Below are 15742 nucleotides of genomic sequence, written 5' to 3'. Positions count from 1 at the left end.
AAAAAAAAAAAAAAAAAAAAAAAAAAATCATTTATCTTCTCATTCTACTTGACATGAAATGAATTAAATAAGCTGAAGATGAAAAATGAAAGAATACAATGACAATAAGGAACTAGAATAAAAATAAACTAGTGAGACAAAAAAAGAAATTTAAAGCTTAGATATCATTTTAAAAGGTATACATAAAAATAAGATAAAAGAAAATATGCAACATTTTTAAAAGACAAAACAAAATGATTACTATAAAACAACCAAAATTAAAATAAAAGAATTTAAACACCTTAGAAGAAATAGACATAAAGGAATAATAAACAAATGAGTTATTTATATAGTTAAAAATTGAGAGCATCAAAAGAAAACAGACCATTTATGAAAGAATAAATGTTAATGACCAGTAAAAAAAAGCTTTAACTCTAATAATAAAAAATTCATGTTAAAACAATACTAAAATAAGTTTTAACAGATTAAGTTGACAAACAAGAGAAAGTAAAAAGTAGTTTTCTGTGTTGACCAGTATTGAAATGAGGAGACAATCCCTGTGCTCTAGTAGAAAAATGTATGAGCTCCTTTGGTGAGGTCATTTGGAAATCTATATCAAAAGCCCTAAAAATGTCTTTTGAATTCAAAATTTGTACTTGTAGGAGTTTGTTTTTAATACATAATCAGTGATATATGGGAAGAGCTACTAGGTAAAAGCAGAGCAAACCATTGATATCCAAAACATAGCACCTACAAATTAGTTCAGTCCTTGTTGAAAGCAGCCTGGAGATTTCTCAGAAAACTAAAACTAGAATTATCATGTGACCCAGCAATCCCATTACTGAATATCTACCTGAAGGAAAATAAATTATTCTACCAAAACACACCTGCTCTCCTATGTTTATCACAGCACTATCTATAATAGCAAAGACATGGAAACAACCAAGGTGCCCATCAATGGTGGATTGTATAAAGAAAATGTGGTGCATATATACCATATAATACTACGCAGTCATTAAAAAAGAACACAATCATGTCCTTTGCAGCAATATGGGTGCAACTGGAGGCCAGTCTTCTAAGCAAATTAATACAGAAACAGAAAGCCAAATAACATGTTTTCATTTTGAAGTGGGAGATAAACACTGAGAACATATGGACATAAAAATGTGAACAATAAACACTGGAGATTTCAAACAGGGAAAGGGTGGGGGAGGGTCAAGGGTTGAAAAGCTATCTATAGGGTACTATGTTCACTACTTGGGCAACTGGACTATTAGAAGCCCAAACCTCAGCATTGCACAATATGCTCATTTAACAAACCTGCATATGCACCCCCAAAATCTAAAATAAAAATAAAAATAAATATACGGCATCTAATTAAATTAATATATGAGTCAACAAAATTAATACCATGAAGCCATTAAAATGGTGAAGGATATTATTTTGAAATTTGTTCATAACATATCATGAAGTGAATAAAACACGTTACAAAATAACCCAACTTTTTTGAGAGAAAAAGTATATACAACTCAATTACATTGAACCTAAAATTATGAAATGCACCATTTTTATTCAGTACTAAGAAATCATTAAAAATCTGCCAATTAGGCCAGGCGTGCTAGCTCCCACCTGCAATTCCAGCACTTTGGAAGGCTGAGGAAGGTGGATCACTTGAGGCCAGGAGTTCAAGACCAGCTTGGCCAACAGGGTGAAACCCCGCCTCTTAAAAAAAAAAAAAAATCTACCAATTAAACCATAATGAGCCATAGGTTTTAGGATACATTATGATTTCAGAGAAGTTAAAATAAAATACATATTCTGGAATTTATGATTATAGCACATAGTATATGTCCCATTTTCCTTCCATTCTGAAATAAACTTCTTTTCCCATATTTTAATATCTGTAATTTAGGGATGCATCTTACAATCAAAGTATACATTTAATGTAGTGTCTCTGTTGGGTGCAGTGGCTCACACTTGTAATCCCAGCACTTTGGGAGGCCAAGGACAGCAGATCACTTGAGGCCAGGATTTCAACCAGCCTGGCCAACATGGTGAAACCCTGTCTGTACTAAAAATACAAAAATTAGTCAGGTGTGGTGGCATGCACCTGTAGTTCCAGCTACTCGGGAGGCTGAGGCAGGAGAATCGCTTGAGCCCAGGTGGCAGAGGTTGCAGTGAGCTGAGATCTCACCACTGCACTCCAGTTCAGGTGACAGAGCAAGACTCTGTCAAAAAGAATATAAAATATAATTAGTTATGTGGCTGTGAGTGTTATAATTTTAAAAATCTGCAGGGAAATCAATATAGAGTCATAGAGTTTTTTTCACGGGGGTTATTCACTGGACAGGCGATTGGTTTCCTAGAATTATAAGAGGTAGCAGTCAGGCTGTTAAGATTAGAAGGGGTGACGTCAGCAGGTCAGAAGAGAAGATTAATGAGAAGTTTGATGAGTTATTGTTGAATTGGTTAAAAAACAGTAGGGTAGTGAGGCCGATGAATATGCTGTGGGTAGTCATGTTGCTTCAGATTATAGAATTTTTAGAGAATCATGTCATTGGTAACAATATAATTGTTGGAATGATAATTTTTAGCATTGAAGTAAATTTAGATTTTGTACATAATCTAGGCCATCTCAAAAAATAAAAATTATAATAATAATGTAGCGTTTCTTCCAGGACCCCCACCCCACCTACAACTCATCAGAATCAAGAAAATATTTTATAGGCATTGTATTTGCATCAAACAATTAGGACATACACCAGAATGTTAATAGCTGGGCTTTTTTTCCAAATTGTAAGATTGCAGAGAATTATTTTCTTCCTGAAGAACAACAACAAAAACTAGCATTGCAAATTCCCAGATTGGCACCATGCTATGTAGAAGCTAACAGGATCACTTGGGCTAAGGTACTGCAGAGCTCCCACTTACTGTCCTCCCGAGAACTGGGAACCCTCAGAGTGGAGAGTTAAAGGGGCAGAGAGCAACCTTTACCAGCTCATGCATCACCCTCGGTATCTCAACTGCTGTAAATACTGTGTCCCAAAAAGGCAATTCCTTGGTAAGGGTACTTCACTCCCTTCCAGCAACCAACCATAACACCTAAGGGGGTGGCAAATAAATGCTAGTTCCCACTGATTGGTAGCAGCCCCCTGGAGGACCTGCTGGAAGGGATTCTGAGGCCAAGTTGGAGTACAGGAGGAAGGTGTGCCTGATTGATCAGTCATGCCTAGCACTTAACCCAAGCGCTACTAGCTAGGCTGAAAGAATTTTCCCAGCTTTATTCTTGCTCTCTTACTTTTAAGAAGAGCACCTGTTTTTCTAACCATCAAAGGTGAAGCGATCCTAACCAGACTAAGGACCATAATTTAAGGGCCTGGATTGTTACTGTTAACGCTACACTAAGCCCATTCCAGCAAAAACACAATTCAGGTTTACCAATCAGCATTTCACAGTATGGCATTATATTTTAAAGGCAAATATCACATATACTAGCCCAGTAATTACACTCCTGTGATACACACCTTGGGTATCTGCTTTCCAAGAGACAGAAACAAAAACGTTCATAGCAACCATTCACAGGAGAATGGAAAAATAAACTGTGGTACACAGACACACACAAAGTTTATTTGCTTTATTAGTTTCACAAAACCATACGGATGAATAATAAACATTTGAGTGAAAGAAGCAAGTGGCATAAAACCACATATAATATTGTACCTTTGTTTAAAAGATCAAAAACAAAACGTAAAAACTAAATTATATATTGTTTAGAAATATATGACTGTGATAAAACCATTACTACTTTTTTTTTTTTTTTTGGAGACAGAGTCTTGCTCTGTCACCCAGGCTGGAGTGCAGTGGCACGATCTTGGCTCACTACAACCTCCGCCTCCCAGGTTCAAGCAATTCTCCTACCTCAGCCTTCCAAGTAGCTGGGATTACAGGAACCTGCCATCGTACCTGGCTAATTTTCAAATTTTTGTGGAGACATGGTTTCACCATGTTGGTCAGGCTAGTCTTAAACTCCTGACTTCAGGTGATCCACCTGCCTTGGTCTCCCAAAGTGCTGAGATTACAGTAGTGAGCTACTGAGCTCCTGGACAAAACTATTATTTAAAAGGCAGTAGAATATGCAACACAAAACCGAGGATACTTACATTTGGGGCAGATACGGGACAGGGTAGAGAAGATGTAACATATTGGAATATTCTAGTTAAGTTGGTTTGGTATTGATTTATTGCTATGATTTATATAATATATGTTAGAATATATACAATATAATATATAATATATATGTTAGAATATATAATACATATTGTTTGAGAGAATTAATTTTCATTTAATGCAGTGCTTAACTAAAAATAAAAGCTTTCTCCATATTTGTGTGGAAGAGTAGGAAAGCCTGTCTTGCAATAACATGGATTAGAACAAGCCAGTTTTGTAGAGTGACTTTTGTGGGTGACTCAGTCCCATCTCTGCAATTAAGTTTCTCATCTATGGTGGCTGAGCCTCACCAAGAGCCTAAAATGCATAAAACTTTCCTTTAATGCCTCTTTGGGTTGTCTCCGGTATAACCAAAGAAAGCACAGCTCCCCCATCTGTGTAGTGACAAGTTTAGGTAAAGCATTTAAAAAAAAAAAAAACCATCTCTTTCAGATTTTTTTCAATCATTTTAAAGGTCATTTATACTACTTATCCTGCTTTTATTACTATTGTAAAAATAATATATGATTTTATGTAGCATTTATCTGCAATGTACATGAAGGTTGTTTTTATAGTTGTTACTTCAAATGAATGACAAATTATTTTTCATAACAAAAACCTGGAAACAATCCAAATGTCCAGTCATTGGCAGGCAATAGAAGAACATGCAGCCCTTAAGTACTATGTTTCTGAAGAGTTTATAAAGAAGATGTCAAAATCATTAAATGAAAAAACATAATAGCTTGTATAATGAGTATATTATAGCCAAATGAAACTTTAAAACAAGCTGAAAATGGAAAACTAATGTGTTAAGAGTGGTTATCTTTGTGTGATGTCTTATTTCTTCTTTCTAAATTTTCTAAAATGACAATGCCTTGCTTTTATAATGGAATGAAAACCCGTTCAACTTTAACCTTCTTGAAATGGAACTGATTGGCTAGATTGACTTTGGGGAATTGGAGGCAGCAAATGGAGGTGTTCTTAACAAGGCAAGACAGTAACTCACTGGCAGCACCAGGATTAGTGTTGACAGTCCCTGTTTTTCTGGGTTGTGTTTTCACTCTGGATCCAGCTGGTTCCCTAACTGTACTCACCCCTCACCTGACACTCACTCTGTCACACACACACACACACACACACACACACACACACACAAATGAAATAAGACAGCTTCCCCTGAAAAGGTCACCTCAGCCCCTTATATTCCTCTGGTGGTAGTGAGCCATATGCCCCAGTTCACACCCTTTTCCCTGAAGGTCTTAGTGGTCAAGAAGAAAAGAGAATATGAATGCTAATTAAGTTATCTCTGAGAAGCAGTGCACTTTCCCAGGGTGGTCAGTGCAGCCAGCCAACCACAAAGCCTAGATTATCACAAAGCCTTGACTCAAACCGCATAGATGTCAAGCAGGTCACCCCTACTTTGATCTCAGAAAATATTGTCATTTTAAGGTAATCACCATGTAGGTTTGATTAAAATTAGGATTTATTACTAATGTAGAAGCTTGGTAGCCTGTGTGGCCAAGGTCGTGAGGAAACAGAAATGTAAATTTAATAGAGCCTGTTTGGAGAGCCTATAAAACTGAAAACATCACAGCCTATGGCCCAGCAGTTCCTCTTCCGGTCATATGCCCTAGAGAACAATCGCGCATATGTACAAGTAGGCATGATCAAGGATTTTCATTGCTTGTTTTCATGAAAAATTAAAACCACCAAATGTCTCTCAATAGAGGAGTGGATAAATAAAATGTTATATATTTATAGGGTGAAAATATATAGTTTAAAATTAAGATTGGTGATCCATATAGCATATGAATACACATGGATAGCTCTACATGGAGTTAAAGAAAATAGATCTTTGGGAATTTAAAAGAAGTGTCTATAGATTTATAGTTCCTGCAAGGATAGACATCACAAATGTGTTGTTTAGGTAAAAGAGCAAGTTCTAAAATGACATCTGAAGTATGATACCATTTCTGAAAAAAAAAAATTACAGCCATCCATTTTGACAAGTACAGATATATGTATGTAATAGCACAGGAACACTCCAGAAGGAAATACATTGAAGTAACAGCAGGGGCAATATCTGAGGAAAAGCAGAGGGGACTGGGATTGGGTGATATTCTGATTTTTCAAGGGTAAATGTATTCCTGGGTTATTCATAATTATAAACATACAAACAATTTATAATTTTTAAAAATCTCAGCAATTACTTTACCTGGTAATATATTTATCATATCAAAAAAAAAAAAAGCTAAAAATACAGAGCTTTCTATCAGAAAATGTTTCCCACAGCACCACGCCCACCTTTCCACCCCAACACACCCTCCCAGCCAAGTTGGCCAGTGTTGGGAGAAAGTCCCCCCAAAGCCTTTGCTCACCTTCACCATCCTTCTGGGAGCCACAGCAAATCACACTGGCAATGACCCCTTGCAGAAAAATTTATGCCACAAAAATTAGCTCTCAGAAGTGTTATTTTATTCAAAAAAGAGCACATGAATTTTATCCCTTCCCCTGATGATTTCTGAGAGCAAAGTATTTTAGAGTTTGGCACCAGCCAAAGCAACAGGAGAGAAGGCAACTCCCCACATTTCATACCTGTCAAAAACCACTGCGGAATAAGCCCGCTCAGCAAAGATTATGTCCGCAGCCCAGAACTCCTTGGTGGCCTTCAGACCCCTGCCTTTGCCCTCAGCAGTAAAGACCTCCACGTTCTCCATTCTCCCTATTGTCATCTCAGAGTGTCAGGCCAGCGCAGCAGATATTTAACACTGAGCCAAGTCTCTTGTCATTGCTATTTCAGCACCTCCAGCATCCCAAAGAGCAAGACTATAAATGGACAAGCCACCTCCCCTTCCCTACTCTCTCTCAGCCACTGGGCCCTCACCTCCCCCTCTGCTACTTTTCCTGGAGGTGGGGATGGGACCAGCAAGAGAGCAGGAGATCTGGGAAGGGTTTCATTCATCACCCAGCAAAGCTGACAGCAGGAGGTGACCATGGGTTAATATGGATCTGGGATAGGGCCTGAAAAGTTTTGAGACATTCCATTGCAAGCAGAAGCTATCTCTACGTGCTAAGTTCTGAACTGAAACAATCCTGTTCGGCTGTAGTTGGAGTAGGGAGCATTTGGTCAGGAGGGTATTTTTAGCAGCCAGATGCCTCTGTCAATCAAAAGCAGACAGCTGGAATGGTCCAAGAGAAGAAACAAGGTGATATTTGCTGCTCTGGGACCCTTCAGCTGTCAGGCTTGCACTTTCTCAAGTGAGATGGGCCTCTCACCCCACCCCTTTCAGCCTCTCTCTCAAGAGTGGACTGTTTTGCAGGAAGCAGCAGAAGCTAAACTGAGGGCCCGGTGTGGTGGCTCACATCTGTAATCCCCACCTTGGGAGGCCAAAGTGGGTGAATGACCTGAGGTCAGGAGTTCAAGACCAGCCTGACCAACATGGTGAACCCCCATCTCTACCAAAAAATACAAAAATTAGCTGGGTGTGGTGGTGGGCACCTGTAATCCCAGCTACTGGGGAGGCTGAAACAGGAGAATCACTTGAACCCAGGAGGCAGAGGTTACAGTGGGCCGAGATTGCGCCATTGCACTCCAGCCTGGACAACAGAGGAAGACTCTATCTCAAAAAAAAAAAAAAAAAAAAACAAAAAAAAAAAAAAAAAAAAAAAAAAAAAAAGGAGCTAAACTGAGCCCTTGGCATATACATAACAGCACCATTTAGGCTCCAAAGGGGCATTTTTCCTCTCCAGTATCACCTGGGGCTCCCGCAGCACCCCTACTCCACAGCATGGAATTCCCTGTTCTTAGCACCACTGGTGATGCTGGTATGCTAGAGGCAGGCTGGATACAGAGAAGGCAGGCTTTAAAAATAGCAACCCCCATCTCTATCTTTCTATCAAATTTCCTTTAAACATGTGTCTGCTGCCAGGAAAATACCAATGTGCTCTGTCCTTCTTACTCAGGAATGAGGACACAGCAGAGACGAATCTAAAATCCCCATTGAACTAAATGCCACTGCTGTTTGCTGTCAGGCAGCTCTCACTGAGGTTTAACAAAAGCATTTGCAGATCTGGAGCTCTGGCTTGCCTTCCACGTAAGATTTTTAGTTTCTGGATGCATCTGTTTCCGGGGTAGGGCTGCATTTCCTGGATCTTTCTGAGACAGGTATATCTGGGTTTGAATCCTGAGCCTACCACTACCACTTGAGATGGAACCTGTGAAACAAGGGTGATAATTTCTGCCTCGCTGGATTGTTGTGAGAGTTAGATCATATGTATAAAGGACATAACACAGCACTTGCCCCTTCATAAAATACTCATTAAATGATCGCTATTTTATTTTATTTACTCTGTCACATTATCCTCCATGAACTATCAAGATGTACCAGAAATTTTAACATGTCTTCAGCCAACTGAATCTCCCAAAACACCTTCGACTCTTGGAAGCACATTGAAAGTTCATTTTCTGATCACATATTCTGCTCTTTAGGTAAGAATACATAGCCATAAGAGCAAGAGAATATCTCCGTGGCTTCTGATGTATCCTGAAGAATAAAAGAACTTAAGGCGTGTAAAGTTAGGTGCCTCAAAAAGTAAACACTGCATGCTCCCAAGGGGGAAAACAATTCTACGAAATAGTTAAAAAAGAGAAAGAAGGCCAGAAACAGTGGCTCACACCTGTAATTGCAGGGTTGGGAGGCCGAGGCGGGTGGATCACTTGAGCCCAGGGGTTTGGGACTGGCCTGGGCAACATGGAGAAACCCTGTCTCTATCAAAAATACAAAAAATAAACCAGGTGTAGTGGCACATGCCTGTAGTCCCATCTACTCAGGGGGCTGGGGTGGGAGAATCACTTGAGCCCATGAGGTGGCGGTTGCAGGGAGCCATGATCATGCCACTTACTCCAGCCTGGGTGAGAGAGCAAGACCCTGTCTCAGAAAACAAGGAAAGGAGGGAGAGGAGAGGGGAGAGGAAGGGAGAAGAAAGTTTAAAAAGGTGTTTTCAGGAAAGGAGGGGAGAGGAAATTTTAAAAAGTTTTTTTTAATCCAGGTTAGCTTCCGGTGAATACCCTGTATCCACATTGCTTGGGAATTCAGGGTCCTACAACACCTAGTCTGCCCTGAAGGCCAGGAGCTCAGCCTGGCTAGGATGAGCTTGTTCTCTAGACTCTGCACTCTTGGAGCAAGCTCAGCCCAAGCTGTAGCCAAGAAAGAAATTTACCTATCCGGAGACCATAAGGAGCAAGGGAGGGCTTTAATTATACCTGTGGGTCTCAATCTCATCAGAACAATGATTATGATATTATTAAAGTAAGGTAGACAGTATCCCTGATCACCCAGCGGAGCTTCCACCAGACATTAAGCTTCTCTTCCCACCCTGCCATCTTAACTGTTATCAGGATAATGTGAATACTCCTTACCCACCCTGCCATCTGAATTGTTTTTGCTCTGTGAATATCCCTCCGCCCCACCCTACCATCTTAACTACTCTTAAGCCTTACCTCACCCGCCATTGTAACTGAACTTATGGTAATGTATACTCCTTGCCCCTACCCCTACCACTGTAATTGATCTTACTCTGTAACTATCCACTGCCCACCTCAAACCTATAAAACCAACTCCTATCCCACCATCCTTTGCTGGTGCCCTTTTCGGCCTCAGCCCACCTGCACCCAGGTGAATAAACAGCCATATTACTCACACAAAGCTTGTTTGGGGGGGGGGGTCTCTTCATTCAAAGTGGGTATTTTAACAGTAAGCATCCAGTCTCCTTCTTTTTTTGTAACTGAATAAAGAAGGGAGGTGAGAAAGGGAGAAGAATGATATAGCTCAAGCCAAAGAGCTCCTAATCCAGGAGAGAAGCTGAGCTGGGAAATTTCAGACAAGAAGATGACTGAGATTGCCACTATGGAACAGGATGTCCAGGTCGTCGCTCTGCCTCTATTTCAGCTGAACTCCCCCCTCCCCAACACATAACACACACACACACACTAGCCAAGAACATTCCAATGGCTACCCAGCACTCCCTCACCCTAAAGAATGTGAGAGACGATTGACGCAGGATTTACGAAGCAAAGGTCATGCTGGGTCCCTAATCACACGGCTCAAGGGTAGAAGAAAGGGACATGAAGAGGCCAGAAGTGGGGGCTGTTTTGGGAGGGTTATCAGTATATCATCAAAAAGCTAGGCATGGGCTTTAAGTATCCTCAATGTAAGAAGGGGCTCTACTTGTTCAATTGCATCATGGGTAGGATCTGTTCCCAGATGCCTCTTTGCAGCCCCCAAATCTTTAACAGTAGTCTGTGTTTGCATTATTGTTCTGAGCCTTTGAGCTAATAACCTCAGAGCCTTGAGAGAGTGAGTACATTCCCCCTGTATGTTGCAATTCAGGGAATATGTACAAATAAGTATGAAGGAATGTAGAGAACTTAAATCTATGTGGTTTGTGATATGTTTTGAATCGCTGGGACAGCTCGTATGTCTGTATTAATACTGTAGCTGTTAATCTATCATACCCTGGAAGAGCTCCAATCATCTCCTTGAAAGACCCATTGGCTGAACCACATGCCTGCAGTGATCACCATCTAGTGACAAATCAATGGAGCTGCAAGATTTTAAATCTGAAGACTACTTTAGTTAAAGAACAGCCCTTACCACTAGATTTGACCTCCTTTGTACCCAGAGCTAAGGTTTAATTAGATCAGGAGTAATGGTTCCTCTACCTCCAAACTAAGTACGGTTTGTACCTTCTTTAATGGTTGGGGAAAAAAAAAATCAAAAGACTATTTGGCCAGGTGTCGCTTGGCTCATGCCTGTTAATACCAACACTTTGGGAGGCCAAGGCAAGAGGATCGCTTGAGACCAGGAGTTTGAGACCAGCCTGGGCAGCATAGTAAGACTTCATCTGTATAAAAAATAAACAAAATTATTCAGGCATATTGGTGCACGACTGTGGTCTCAGCTACTCAAGAAGCTGATGTGGAAAGATCGCTTGAGCCCCAGAAGTCAAGTCTGCAGTGAGCCGAAATTGTACCACTGCCTGGGTAACAGAGTGAGACCCTACCTCAAAAAAAAAAAAAAAAAAAAAGACAAAAAAGACTATTTCATGACACATGAAAATTACATGAAATTCGGATTTCAAAGACCATAAATAAACATGTATTAGAAAACAGCCACACTCATTGTTTTTGCATATTTTCTATGGCTGCTTTCACACTGCAACAGCAGAGTTGGATATTTGCAACATGGAACATATGACCCACAAAGCTGAAAATATTTATTATCTGACCTTTCATACAAGATGTTTGCCAAACCCTGCTTAGACTAGTAGTAGCTTAATACCTGGCAATGTTAAATAGGTCAGGGGTTGGGGAGAAGTTCACTGCTTTCAAATGCATTCACTGTTGATTCATTCATTCATTTCATACCCTGATCAAGGGGCCTGATCAAGGAAGAAGTTCTTGTGCACACCTACCACTCACATTCCAGGATGACAAGAGTAGGTGCCCCCTTGATTATCCATGATATCCTGCATAATTACATCCTTGACAAAACTTCACACTCTCTAGTCCCTGTGTTCTTACCAAAACAGCATTCTTGCTTCCCTCTTTCTCTCTCTGGCTCCAAGAAATCCTTAGTCGTACAGTCCTTTGCTCCCAAGAATTCCTAAATTTACTCATCCCACATGCATTTATTGGCCCATGTATCAGGCACTGGGTGCCTCAGATATAAAGATGAGTAAGGCTGGGCATGGTGGCTCACACCTGTTATCCTACCACTTTGAGATACCAAGGCAGAAGGATCATTTTAGTTCCAGGAGTTCGAGACCAACCTTGCCCACAGAGCGAGACCCCCATCTCTACAAAAAATACAAAAATTATTTGGGTGTGGTGGTGCACACCTGTAGTCCCATCTACTCAGGAGGCTGAGGTGGATGATTTGAGCACAGGAGGAGGCTGCAGTAGTCGCAATTATACCCCTGCACCAGGCTAGGTGACAAAGCAAGACCCTCTCTCAGAAAATAAAATAGGCCAGGCACAGTGGCTCACGCCTGTAATCCCAGCACTTTGGGAGGCCGAGGTGGGTGGATCACAGGATGAGGAGATCGAGATCATCCTGGCCAACATGGTGAAACCCTGTCTCTGCTAAAAATACAAAAATTAGTTGGGTGGGCTGGTGTGTGCCTATAATCCCAGCTACTCTGGAGGCTGAGGCAAGAGAATCACTTGAACCAGGAAGTCAGAGGTTGCAGTGAGCCGAGATTGCACCACCGCACTCCAGCCTGGTGACAGAGTGAGACTCCATCTCAAAAAATAAAAAATAAAATAAAGATGAGTAAAATGTAGGCCCCCTCTTCAAGACACTGATCTTTAAAGGGAATTATGGAAGAGCATGTAAATGTGAGAGATAGGAGGCTAAGGGGAAGGGTATCCAGGGCTCTGAGGAACCAGGGAAAGCTTCGGAGAAGTGACAGACAAGAGAAGTAGGGAGGGTGACCAGAGCCTCAGAACCAGGGGAGACCACTTCAGGCCCAAGGACGTGCAGCATGTGCAGAGACATGAAGGCCAAGAAACAGCATGACATGTTCAACAACTACAATTGGGTGGCTATTGCAGGAGCTACAGATGCATAAGTAGTATACTTTAGCATTCTGGCAACAGACTACTGCCTTTTATGTCCCAGTGTTTCATATACAATTGAAAGCTATTCTAACAGCAACATCTCTTTGAATGTGTGACATTGTTCTTTGCTTACATTACCACAAGTTTCACAGCACCCTTTGAGGTGGATATTGTGGCCATTTTGAAGATGAAGAAATGGAGGTTCAGAGAAGTAAGAAATACATCTGAGGCCTCCTTGTGAAAAACATCTCCAAAGTATAAAACCTAGAGAAACTGATCCATGTGCACAAGGAGACTGCACAAGAATGTTAAAGCAGCACCGACTGTAAGAGCGAAAATAGGAAAGAAATTCAGTGTCTATCGAAAACGTCTAGGAGAAAGGATAAGTAGTGGTGCATTCACACAATGGATTACTGAACTGTGAAAGTGAATGAGAACCTCACATATCAACGTGAGTTAATATTAAAAAGGGCGTGTAAAAAACATTGCAAGTGAATAAGCAGTATGTATAATAACACTTATGCAAAGTTTTAAACCATGCAATGCAATATTTCATGTTACTTAGGGATATATACCTATGTAGTAAAATTATAAAGAAATACATGGAAATGAAAAATGCTGAATTTAGAATAGTATTTATTTCTGAGGGAAACAGGAATTCATGAAGAAGTACAGAAGAGGGCATTCCAGGAAGAGGGAGAAACATACTACAGTACTGTGAGTTGAGTTTTGCAATAATGTGGTGTTTATGGGAATAACTATAGGTTTAATGTTGTTGAATCATAAAGTAAAAGCAGGGTGGGGAAGTAAGGGCAGTGGAAAGGTCATGAGATTAGGGAGGTGCACAGAAACCTCATAGTACTCAGTTTGACCTTTTCCAACAGACAATGTGGAACCAGTAATGACTTTTAGATAGAACCAAACCCTTTGGCAGCAATATGGAGAGTAGACTGGAGCATTTGAAGTCAGAGGGAAATCTTAGCATGTTTCTAGCAAGAGATGATGAGACTCTGAAATAAGGCAATAGCAATGTGACAGGAAAGCAGAGACTACCCAAAAGAAACTCTTGCTCAGTATACCAGGAGACATGTCCATCAACGGGAAAATCAGTAGAGTCATGTTTAGCAGTGAAATGAACAAATTACAGCTGTCTTCCACAGCTTAGACGATATTCAAAATATTAAGTGAAACAAGTCCCAGCATACTGCATAAAGGTGTAAATCTTAGAAAGTTTAAAAACAATCTAGGCTGGGCGCGGTGGCTCAAGCCTGTAATCCCAGCACTTTGGGAGGCCGAGGCGGGTGGATCACGAGGTCAAGAAATCGAGACCATCGTGGTCAACATGGTGAAACCCTGTTTCTACTGAAAATACAAAAATTAGCTGGGCGTCGTGGCACGTGCCTATAGTCCCAGCTACTTGGGAGGCTGAGGCAGGAGAATTGCCTGAACCCAGGAGTTGGAGGTTGCGGTGAGCCGAGATCTCGCCATTGCACTCCAGCCTGGGTAACAAGAGCGAAACTCCATCTCAAAAAAAAAAAAAACAATCTAAATGTGTTTTAGCCATGCCTGTGTGTGATAATACACAGAGAAAGGAAATGAACAATACAAATCAGGTTAATGATTTCTCTGGGAAACAGAGGATGAGATAAGATATATACATACATACATACATATATATTTGTGTGTATAATATATATTATAGATGTATATACTGAAAGAGCAAGATGGAGAGAGAAAAAGGTCATTTATGGACCAATGATGACAATGTCTCATGACCAAGGATTGTGCTTAATCTACTCTGTGTATTTAGAGCATAACAAAGGAAAGAAAGATTATAACCAAGGCTTTATTGTAAAGATCATAAGATGTTTTGTTTTAGTTATTTTCCTTTTCTTTGTCCTTTTCTTCCTCCATGCATGCTTGCTTGCACGTAGTCATTTCAGTAGAGGGTAGTCACTAGTAATTGATTAACTTCATATCCTAACGCCGGAACTGCAGGCAAGACTGATGAACTTGTTTTTATTTTAAAGAACAATGAACCGGGCACGGTGGCTCACGCCTGTAATCCCAGCACTTTGGGAGGCCGAGGCTAGTGGATCACTTGAGCCCATAAGTTTGAGACCAGCCTGGGCAACTAGCGAGACACCCCCACCCCCTGCCCAATCTCTATAAAAAAGAAGCAAAAGTCAGCCAGGCGGTCGTGTATGCGTGCCTGTGGTCCCAGCTACTTGGCAGGTTGAGGTGGGAGGATCGCTTGAGCCTGGGAGGTAGAAGCTGCAGTGAGCGGTGATCGCGCCACTGCACTCCAGCCTGGGCTGCAGTGCGAGACCCTATCACAAACAAAACAAAACAACGATGACCCTTAGGTCACGCAGACCTCCTTGATGGTCCAGAAGTCTGACTGGGACAAATGAGACCTAGAGTCCCAGGGAAGAAACAGCTTTGATCATGGGATCCCACCCCCTGTATTCTTACCTTACTCATAAAAGCCCCCCGTTCCCTTCAAAGGCATGTCGGTATTTGAAAGACTGCCTCTCTCACCCTCTCGCTTTGGCCAAATGGAATAAACCTTCCCCCGCTCCTAAGCACTGAATGTGTCGGTGTTTGGCTTACTGCGCTTTTGGTATACGAACCTATATTTGGGCGTTGATAAGGCAACAGATCTTGTATTTTTCAGATACTTTGGGGATGGAACGCAAATTTCCAGACTTTTTTTTTTAATCAGTTGTCTTTATATTCATTCTCCCAAGGTGAGCGCCCCTACGAACTTTTCCTTCCCCTCAAAAGGAGGGCAGAGGGATAGGACCAAAACCAGTCGCGCCAGCGAGACGATTGCGCCGTGCCAGGAACTGCCAGGCAAGGGGGCGGAGCAAGCAGCAAGGCGGTGCTCAAGGGGCTTCCTGGGCGCTGGGCGCTGGGCTGGCCGCGCAAGCGCAA

At 41.2% G+C, this 15742-nt stretch overlaps 1 protein-coding gene across 2 annotated transcripts in view; it reads right to left on the bottom strand.

The window, feature by feature from the left end:
• The window catches only part of SMYD1 (SET and MYND domain containing 1), a 44171-nt gene extending 37143 nt beyond the window's left edge, over positions 1-7028 (bottom strand). For both annotated transcript variants that reach the window (XM_017536661.2, XM_017536663.2), the window contains exon 1: positions 6781-7028. In XM_017536661.2, the coding sequence (XP_017392150.1) occupies positions 6781-6917 (137 nt within the window). In that variant the 5' untranslated portion in view covers positions 6918-7028. The remainder of the gene's footprint in view (positions 1-6780) is intronic.
• Between the last annotated feature and the right edge of the window lie 8714 nt (positions 7029-15742).

The sequence above is a fragment of the Cebus imitator genome, unplaced genomic scaffold (assembly GCF_001604975.1).
Source record: "Cebus imitator isolate Cc_AM_T3 unplaced genomic scaffold, Cebus_imitator-1.0 Scaffold99, whole genome shotgun sequence".
NCBI classification, from domain to species: Eukaryota; Metazoa; Chordata; class Mammalia; order Primates; family Cebidae; genus Cebus; species Cebus imitator.
This window is presented reverse-complemented; position numbering and strand designations above follow the sequence as displayed.